The 10,066-nt window shown below is 32.0% G+C and overlaps 2 protein-coding genes across 5 annotated transcripts; one reads left to right on the top strand and one right to left on the bottom strand.

Annotated features, from left to right (window-relative positions):
* Window positions 400–2,677, bottom strand: LOC105171050 (protein CENTRORADIALIS). Its single transcript, XM_011092054.2, has 4 exons — window positions 2,413–2,677; window positions 1,888–1,949; window positions 1,026–1,066; window positions 400–730 (listed from the first exon to the last, which is right to left on the bottom strand). Exons 1-4 carry the CDS (start codon window positions 2,605–2,607, stop codon window positions 504–506), a joined length of 525 nt encoding a protein of 174 aa, XP_011090356.1. The 5' UTR covers window positions 2,608–2,677; the 3' UTR covers window positions 400–503.
* On the top strand, window positions 4,670–7,819 carry LOC105171049 (DNA-directed RNA polymerase II subunit RPB7). Of its 4 annotated transcripts, none has more exons than XM_011092050.2 (7): window positions 4,670–4,779; window positions 5,035–5,201; window positions 5,330–5,495; window positions 5,578–5,628; window positions 6,399–6,464; window positions 6,577–6,645; window positions 7,394–7,819. In XM_011092050.2, exons 2-7 carry the CDS (start codon window positions 5,086–5,088, stop codon window positions 7,457–7,459), a joined length of 534 nt encoding a protein of 177 aa, XP_011090352.1. In that variant the 5' UTR covers window positions 4,670–4,779; window positions 5,035–5,085; the 3' UTR covers window positions 7,460–7,819. The 4 variants fall into 4 exon arrangements, with proteins under 4 accessions (XP_011090352.1, XP_011090355.1, XP_011090354.1 ...); XM_011092053.2 differs by having other exon boundaries at window positions 4,739–4,814; XM_011092052.2 differs by lacking the exon at window positions 4,670–4,779 and adding an exon at window positions 4,815–4,946.

Here is a 10,066-nt window from a genome sequence, read left to right as displayed (position 1 = left end):
TATTATGTTCGCCCTTAAAACTTGTTTATAGATTTATAATTACGAGTTTTGTTAACCAATCACCTCATCTAAAAATTTAAATTATTAGATAGTAGAACCATAGCATTTAAAAGATTTAACGTACACCATCTTAAAAGATAATCTCATTTAATAATTTAAGTTGTTAGATTAGAATTATTTTATATTTAATATCTCAACGAGTTTGTAAAGGTTAATTATCACTGCATCTTCTATTTCGTTTCACATATACACGCTATGCACGTGTATAATTTTTTTTCTCATATAAGATTGATAACATAATCTTTGTACACGTGATATATATACGTAAAATGAAGTAGGAAATTCAATCCGTTAATTTAATAGATCTAAGATTTTGAATTTGAGTTCCATGTACGCGTGTATTATAGTACATTAATCATAGTACAGGCAAACACACAATACATTTATATATATATATATATGTAATTAGTATAAGGTGGGCATGCATGCAGGGAATGATGGGCCTAGCGCCTTCTGGGAGCGGTGTGACGCTGGCAATTGAAGAAGAGAGCAGCGACGGGGAGTCCTAACTCGTTCTCCTCCGCAAAATTCCTTGTACTAAATCCGTCCCTACAAACTGAGGGAGCAATCCCCTGCACCTGCATCCTCCTCTTCTGTTCGAACAGCACGAATACCAGGCGATGAATCCCTATGTTTGGCCTTGGCATTTCGTAGCTCACTACTTCTCTTCCTGTACGTACGTACGTACGTTTATACACATCATCATCATCAACAATTTTTAATTCATTAATATGTATAAACCATAAGTTAATTAATTAATTTGTTCAAATGAATTAGTTTGCAACAAAAATTCACCTAAATTGGATTTGACTGAACCTGAATTAATTATAAATGTACTTAGCCTGTAATTGGTGTATAATTTAGGCAAAGTGACCAATCACATGAAAAATATATTATATTTGCTTTGTAATTGATTTGGTTCGACCAAACTTAATTTAAGTAATAATTTTCCCCGATTTGCATACCAAACGAGGAGTCTGTCGTGCCTGGAATATCTGTGATTATCCTGTATATCAATTTACATACATGTGTCAGTATACTAAACGACTCTTTCACACACAACATTAAGAAAAAGGTATAAAGAGTGGCATTTTGATTTTTTTGTAAAGCTAGAAACAATCAATTACATTAATTATAAAATACATTAAAATATGTAATGTTATGAAATACACCAATAATTATTATTATATATTTGAAACTCGAGCTCAAAACCTCTATCTTAACAAAGAGTTCTATTGAAATATAACATAAATCATCAGTAAAAGCGAGGAAAAAATGATAAATGAATGAGGTTTTAAATCAGTGACAAAGATCGAAATCCCATAAACGAGTATGAGATTATGGATTTGAGGTAACTAGATATTTAAGTATTTATCTCATTTTATATAAATTTATTGTTTTATTATTCTTTCTAATTTGATTGTTATTTTAAATTATTACACCGAAAAATTTCTCCAACTTTGTTATAAAAAAATATTTTTATAAAATTAACGATCACATGGTATAATATATATTGCATAAAATATATACAAAACTAAGATTATTATTATGTATAGGGTCCAAGGCATGTAACTATACGCGACATTACATGTGCATATGCATGTAACATGCTATATTCGTTCTAGGCCTGAAATTCCAACCTCACACGCTAGCTAGCTACCAATATCCAATAATCCAACTACACTTTGTTCATGATGTTAACCACACAAAACAAACAAGCAACATATGCATGCGCCCTGTTTGGTTATTGCAATTTCGACTTTTTTGTGCTTAATTGTCCTAATTAATTGTTTATTTTAAAGAAAATAAAGCTGAAAATGATCATACCAGTGCAAGTGCTCCCTGAGGTACGGATCACTAGGGCCAGGAACATCAGGGTCTGTCATGATCTAATTAAACAAATTGAAATAATTTGGTAATTCAAATATATATATTGAAATGGGGATGCAAATAGAGAGTTGATCTATATATATATTAACTTTAAAATTTGGACTATAAATTCAAAATCTTGATGTATTTTTACTGTAATTAAATTACATCATATGCTTTTCAGTTTTTTTTTTTTTTTAAAAAAAAGAAAATTCCAATTTTATATAACATAGAGATCTAGAGTACGTTTTCTGCATCTTACGTTCAGAAAATCCGCAAATCTCTTAGTTTCTAACCAATTTATTGTCAAACTTTGAATCGTGGCCGAGTCAATAGATGATATATAATAAAATTGTAAATAACGGCTAAATTTATATGACTAAAAGTGTAATTTTGCCTCCAAATCTTTATATATTTCAAAAACAAAAAAAAAAAAAAAAAAAGAAGCGGAGTTATGAGAAGAGTAAGTAATGATTGACGTACGAGGGTAAAAAAAGTTCTCATATCACCACCAAGAACATGAACCTTAGGTGTAGAGGCGAGGGTGGAAGGAGAGAGCTGATGGCCATTGTACACATGGTTGTTGCACTTGTACCTAACGCTCATTTTCACTGTGCTCGAGAAGTTATCCACAACATCTCCGATCACTCTCCCAATCACAAGAGCCTCTGATTGCATTTTGGTATGTCAAGACCAATATTTATCTATCCATCCATCTCTCTCTCTCTATATACATATGTGTGTCTGAAGCACCTGACCACAACTTTGAAGATGTATGTATGTATGTGTGTATATATGGGTACGTTGGTTTTAGTCATTATCTGGCATGTAACCCGAAAACAGGGATGTTTTTAATTTTAAAAAAAAAAAAAGTAAAAGAATTTTAGTTTTTTGGTAAGTTAGAATGAAAAAACATATATTAATGATTATAAGTTAAAAAGACGATTGGATATAATTTTTATATGTTTTTAATTCTTTTTACATGCTGAAGATGAAATAAAGCAAAATGTAATGTCGAATCATCCATTTTTTGGGGTTCATTTGGTTCAAGTGAGAGGAAAAAAGGAAGTGGAAGGGAGAGGGGTAGGAAGAGATATTAGTTTTATCCTTCAAATTATTTGGTGTGATTGAAAGGGGATAAATCTCAAATATACAAGAAAAACAGATTGAGAAGAAAATACTAATTTTTGTAATTTTACTGAATGACCATTCTCTTTATTTTGTATTAGAAAATAAATAAATTAATATTATACTAATATAATGTTAGTAATCAAAAATTTAAAAATCTTATTAATAAAGATATTTATCAAATAAGAATAAGAATATTTTTTATTACTAAAAATATTTATCAAAACGAATATTATTTATTTATTTTAAACTGTTTAGTTTAAATAAAATAAAAATTATTAACAATATTTTCAACTAATAAATTTGAGTTCAAATATGAGTGTCTTTATTGATATTAAAAACAACTTTGGAGGGAAATTAATATATAGATATATAGGTAATGGAGTAAATAAAAATAAAAACTGTACGAATTGATCGTACGAATTGACCTCTTTTCCAAGAATTGTATTAGTCTTGCATATTGCAGGATTTTGTAGGAACTATTCAAGAATTGCAGGTTATTCAAAATTTTCAGTGTTCATTTTGTCCCACCATTTGACATAGCATTTTTTTCCTAGGAAAAATATGAGGGTGTTTTCATCAATTTGGATGGGTTTGCATTGTGGTTCAATTTTGAGTATTCAGGTTAGATTGAATTGGATATAGAATTTGAGAAGATTGGTAAGGTGTTGTCTTGTAAATGAATTGGGTTGCAAATTTTTTTAAAAGAATTTGAAGGCTTTTTGAACTAAGTTTGGGAGAATATGTGATTCTGGACCAAAATAATACCATCATCTAACAAACTAATTTGAGATTTTTATATAATATTAATAATATTGGATTTGTTAAATTATATAATTTAACAAAATTTAAAACAATATAGAGATATTTAATAACAATAAAATATTATTTTAAATGTAAATTTGTAATTATATTAATATTTTAAATATAATATTCTTTTAATTAAACTAATTAAAAATCATAAGAAGGAACTTTTCCTTTTTAGTTTCACGCTTTTACGTGATATCATTTTGGTCGCATATTATAACGGACTCTCCATTCTTCCGTTAAAATTCGACAGAAAATAGGATTTGGGACTAAGTTGAAAATTTTTGGTAAGAAATAGGACTAAATTAAAAATTGCGTAAACTATGTAGGCAAAATCCCTTCTTTATGGGACAAAAAAAGATTATACATATTATGTATAAAAGTATTTTTCTCAAATAAATAAGTGACATAAGATTTACGTACGTAACTATTTATTTACTAAATATAATGAAAATAAAAATAAAAAATGCAATTCAAGTTGATCTAGACATAAAATTCATAAATAAACTTCACATCTGATCCATGAGCTAATAAGCTTTTGGGCAATAATGCCCAACAAGAACCTCCCACGCCAATCCTCTCCCCACTTCATTTGTTTCATGGTAGAATAAAAAATATAAAAAGAAAATAGAAACGAAGACTATATTTGGATTAATGAATTTTAAATTTATTGAATAGTGATATATTTTTAAATTTTTTAAGTTTAAACTCATCTATTCAAATATAATTTAAGTTAACTTATTTTATATAAAAATATTTGATTTTTGCTTAAAATATTTAATAAGATTAATAGGACCATAGAATTTAAATTATTTGCTTAACGAGCTGAAAAGTGTGTCCGAAATTTTCTTCAGCACAACATATCTACTCATACAGAGTCTGAAAATGAGACCCTAATTGAGGATTTAACATAAGGTGATCGCGGTTCTATCTGCTCCTCTTATCTACACGTAAATAGCTTATAGATAATTGCCTTTTCTTTTCTTTTTAATCTTGCGCTCTGTTTTTCCTCTTTCGGAAGTTATAATAATCGATGGGTTGATTGGAATGTGAAATGAAACGAACAAAAAGATTTGATTTTGGTAATTTTTGACCTAATTACTAATTTAAGGAGTTCGATTTTGATGAGAAGTAAGTTGTTCGCGGAGTGATTCTTGTTTGGAGTTTCAGGGAGATATTTAGGAAATATTTTCTTGGCGGAAGTTGGAGAAAAGATAAGAGATGTTTTTTCACATAGTATTGGAACGGAACATGCAGCTACACCCTCGCCACTTCGGCCGTGATCTCCGGGATAAGCTTGTTGCCAAGCTTATGAAAGATGTCGAGGGCACTTGCAGGTAATTGAGTTCTGAAACCCTAGTGATTTGCCTCCCTTTTTGATGATACAATTAATTGTTTATTTGATAAATAAAAGATGTAGGATTGTGGACTTGTCCATTGTTTCACCATTGTAATTGCTCTACAGTGGTCGTCATGGCTTCATTGTGGCGATAACTGGTATTGAAAGTGTTGGTAAAGGGTTAATCCGTGATGGCACAGGATTTGTTACCTTTCCCGTTAAGTATCAGTGCGTTGTGTTTCGACCCTTTAAGGGAGAGATTCTAGAAGCTGTTGTTACAATGGTTAACAAGGTGAACTTTGTTTCTTTGTTTTTATGATTTGCTTGTCTTGTACATCTTTTGTGATTTTGGAATGTGTTTGGAAACGTTGCAGATGGGTTTTTTTGCTGAAGCAGGGCCCGTCCAAATTTTCGTATCCAATCATGTGAGTGAATATTTTCAATGTTTGTGAAAATATTTATTCAAATTCGTTGTTGCATAATTCTCCTTTATTGCTTAAGAGTAAACTCTGTTTCTGCTCATACTAGTTGCCTTTCAGTTGTGGATTTAGAGGTAAGGTTTTCAATTTCATTGCAACTTATAGGATTGGGTGTAAAATAGTAGTATGAATGTGATTTAACATACTGTGACGAAATTGTAGAAGTGAGTTTAATATCACTACTTCTTTCTTGTTTCAATATATGGCATCTCCAACGAGTTTTTATATGATGGTTGTGTAGCATGCTTTTGATTTACCATCTATTTTGATTGTTCCTAGAAACTATATTACCTTGTTAGCTTTGCAGTTCCTATTTGACTTGGTTATGGTTATTGTCATCGTTAATTAGAAAATTGTTCACATTTTTTATTACTTACAATTAAGTAAAGATGCAAAATACGTCTAGTTACATTTCTTTTATTTTCATCTTTTTATGCACTTAAAGTTCTTTATCTTTCTTGAGTTGCTCCTTTGCAGTCGTCTCTTGTCCCAAAAGGTCTTTAGTAGTCGCCATTGTCTATTCCCTGATTATGCTTTCAAATGGTTAAGAAACATTTTAATATGTACACTTTTGGAATTGTGCCAACATCTAATTGTCCGTACAAATTAACATTTGCAAGCCATGCCAAAATTGTTGTAGTAACTGATCTTAAGAGTCAGGTTCTGGAGGTATTTACTTTTCTCTAAGCACGATATTCCTATTTTCATTTATATAGTTGATACCGGATGATATGGAGTTTCAATCTGGAGATATACCTAACTACACAACTTCAGATGGATCTGTATGTGCCTCTTCCACCTTCATCTCCTTTTTCTTATGCACACATGCAAGTCATTTTTCAATTGGAATGTCCGGAAGAAACATCGACAATTGCTTTGTCCAATCATTGACAGGTCAAAATTCAGAAAGACAGTGAAGTTAGGCTGAAGATAATTGGAACTCGAGTTGATGCTACAGAAATTGTATGATCTCTGTCTTTATAAGCACATGCCAATCTCTCTCTCTCTCATCTGCTGTTTTTATGCTTGATGCCCAACTAAAATTCTATTAGAGCTCTGAAGAAACTACCATATTTCGCACCACATTCATAGGGCTAGTATCTTTGACGAGACTTACATGCGTAGTCCTACATTTGTATGGCATTTGTCCTTTTGCTAAAGCTGCTCTGAAAGATTTCAGTTCAACACATTTCTAAATCCTTGCAAGATAAGCTTATAATGAATCTTCATACAATGACTATAAAATGGTGTAAGATAATCAGTCTTAATAATTCAAGTTTTCAGAATGTTGGCCATTCTCTTACTAGGGGAATATGATTAGGCCATTGGGACAGAGAGTTCTGCTCATATATGAATGCGAGATGGTTTGCTATATATATTATACAATTGCTGCCTTTTGTGTCATCTTCAATTCTTTTCATGCATCCCTGCTTCGAGGCTCTCCACCTTCCTCGCTCAGTTGTTCCTCAAGGGCTGTTGTGCTGTCTTTTTCAGCCTGTAATTTTTCTAAATTGATGTATAAAATTTACTGTCGTCTGTCCATCTGAAACTGGCATTGTTACTATGAGTTGTTTCATTCCGGGTCTAGCTTAATCTCTATGCAGTCACTCTAATACTTGTTGTTTTAAGTACAGCATCCCGCTCAGACAGTCAACCGTTTTCCCTAATCCCAATAACACCACAAATTCAAATATTTTGCTTACTTTTGCAGTTCTGTATCGGCACCATAAAAGATGACTTCCTTGGTGTGATTAGTGATCCTGGTGCAACCTCTTGATGACGTGCTAGGTGAGTCAAGCAATTTGTTTTGTTTTGAAGGAAAAGTAGTATCTATGGACATTCAAACTTTTAATCGAAGTGTAGGAGTACTTCATGAAATTTTCTTAGTACAGAAATGATTTGTATCATTTGCATACTTTGAATACTGCGGTAGCTTCACGGATAGGCAGGGTTGTGTTCAGCAGATACACAAGAGTTCTGGGCATTTAAGTCTGGACAGTATATGATGTTAGGGGAACGAAAGAAGGTCCAAGGCTGTTGTATTGAATCTTGATGTTGATTTTTCTGGTATCTGGGAAGTTGTAAGCACCTTGGTCAGTATTATTAGCTTGTGGTAATCATCGATGCTCATTCCTAATTTATTAGTGTAATATTATAGCTTTGAATTAGAAAAAGTTTATTTTCCCAACTGTTTGATAAGTTTCCAATTCACACACACACAACCAACAGGAACTGGAGAATCTGTCGCACTCAATGTTGAAGGAGTATTTGTGGATATGTTATATGCATGATGTGTATGTACGTATTGTAAAGAATACAAAAATTAAAATACAATTTGAAATATAAGATCCAAATCGACTACCATGAGATGATTTTTATTAGGGCGCATTATATATACATGCAACATGTTGTGTCCCTTTCTGGAATCAGACTATTTAGTCGATGTTTAACTCGTGCAAAATATGAATGCAATAGATGTGAGCTGTTTATCCTCGTGTGTTTGGTTGAAAAAGTTAAAACCTTTCATGTATTTTCGGAATAGGCTAAAAATCTCCTATGTATTGTAGAATTCAGTAAAAAATACCTCTTTCGTTAGTAATTAACAGAAGATGTATTACACCACTCCTTGTGCTTTTGAGGATGGTTTTTAATTGGTGACCTTATTTTTGAATTCTTTTTTATTAAAATACCCTCATGGTATTTATATATTTCATATGTATATTTTTTTATTTATTTTGAGTGATTTTTTTTGCATTTTCATCTATTCAAAAATAATTTTTTTAAATATATTTATTTAAAAATATAAAAATAAATCATATATATTTTCGAAATTTTATAATTTAAATTCAAATATTAAATTAAATTAAATTAAATTAATTTTATAATTGTTAAATCTAAAATTTTAAAAATTATAATTGTTAAATTCAAAATTATTTTTAATTAACTAAAGTATATATTTAATTATTATAATTATTTAAAATTATTTTTAATTAATTAAGATATATTTAATTAATATAATCAAAATTAACTAAAAAAAGTTGGGGCGACGACACTGGTTGCATCTAAACTCATCTTGATTGCATTAAAAAGGCTGTTTGAAAAATTATACAAGGGGTCTGATAGATTTCATCTATTAGGACTGGTAGGCGTGACATCCAAAGAATGGTTTGAGAGGTTAAATTTAGGGCAAAAGACAATTTTCCTCCCACATCTATAGGCCATTTTCATTTTATTCCCGTAAATTTTTAGGGTTTTAATTTGGTCCAGTAAAATTGAAAAATGCGCAATTTCAGTCCAAATTTGGCCGGAAAAATTTGTGGGTCGTCGAAAAAAGTCACATGCGATGCATGTGACTTTTTTAAGAATTGGGGGCTCGATCCTGATTGGCTGAAGAAGTTGATGTGGCGCATATGTGGAAATTAAAAAAAAAACGACGGGAAATCAAAGTCGTGAAATCCCCGCCATTCGCCGCCACCTTCTCTCTTCAATTTCGCCGCCGTTACTTGGGATTTTTAGCCACCACATATACCATTCGATTACCCATAGTAAGGAGAACAAAACCCCTCAACCAATTTTGCGATCCGACCACGACAACGACTGGGCTTTGAAATTGACTGTCGCGGACAATTCCCGTCGATTTGCCGGCGACAGGACGACCCACGATCGCGGATTGGTACCATTGGATTCGTCTCCTCACTGCGGTTCTAATGGAACTAGTCTCATCCATTTTCATCAACTAGGTGCAAAGATCCATCGTTTTGAAGATCTCAGTCGTCGTCCGCCGCGACTGCACCTTCCGCCGGCGTTTTCTCCTTTGTCTGAACGAACCACCGGCTCGGAAGACCAACGTTGAACGCCTCCCGTTCTGGCGAATCTTTTGAGACCAGTCCCATCAATTTTGGTCACCTCTGTGCAAAGATCCGACAAAAGCCGTCCTCCACCTTTGCCATTCTTCTGAGATCAGTCGTTTTTTTTTTTTTAAATTTCCACGTATGCGCCACATCAGCTTCTCCAGCCAATCAGGATCGAGCCCCTAATTTTAAAAGTCACATGCATCGCATGTGACTTTTTTCGGTGACCCACAAAATTTTCCGGCTAAATTTGGACTGAAATTGTGAATTTTTCAATTTTACGGGACCAAATTGAAACCCTAAAAACTTACGGAACTAAAACGAAAATGGTCTATAGCTGTGGGACGAAAAATATCTTTTGCCCTTAAATCTAATGTCAACAATGTTCTTGAGAGACCGTTCAATAGTTTGAGTTCACGATTTTATATTTGAATTTGGATGTGTGCGATAAAATAAAGAAAAGTCATAAGGCGACGTTGTCTGAACCAAAATGAGGCAGAAGAAAAAATATTTTTTTGTGAATAATTGTTATT

The sequence above is a fragment of the Sesamum indicum genome, linkage group LG9, assembly GCF_000512975.1.
Source record: "Sesamum indicum cultivar Zhongzhi No. 13 linkage group LG9, S_indicum_v1.0, whole genome shotgun sequence".
NCBI classification, from domain to species: domain Eukaryota; kingdom Viridiplantae; phylum Streptophyta; class Magnoliopsida; order Lamiales; family Pedaliaceae; genus Sesamum; species Sesamum indicum.
Note: the sequence above shows the minus strand (reverse complement) of the source record. Positions and strands in the feature narration are given on the sequence as shown.

Coding starts and splice junctions, on each gene's coding strand:
- LOC105171050 (XM_011092054.2), bottom strand. CDS start 2,607: ATGCAATCAGAGGCTCTTGTGATTGGGAGAGTGATCGGAGATGTTGTG. Junction 1,067..1,887: donor CTCAGGGAGCACTTGCACTG/GTATGATCATTT, acceptor ATTGATATACAG/GATAATCACAGATATTCCAG. Junction 731..1,025: donor CACGACAGACTCCTCGTTTG/GTATGCAAATCG, acceptor ACGTACGTACAG/GAAGAGAAGTAGTGAGCTAC.
- LOC105171049 (XM_011092050.2), top strand. CDS start 5,086: ATGTTTTTTCACATAGTATTGGAACGGAACATGCAGCTACACCCTCGC. Junction 5,496..5,577: donor TTGTTACAATGGTTAACAAG/GTGAACTTTGTT, acceptor GAAACGTTGCAG/ATGGGTTTTTTTGCTGAAGC. Junction 5,629..6,398: donor AAATTTTCGTATCCAATCAT/GTGAGTGAATAT, acceptor TCATTTATATAG/TTGATACCGGATGATATGGA.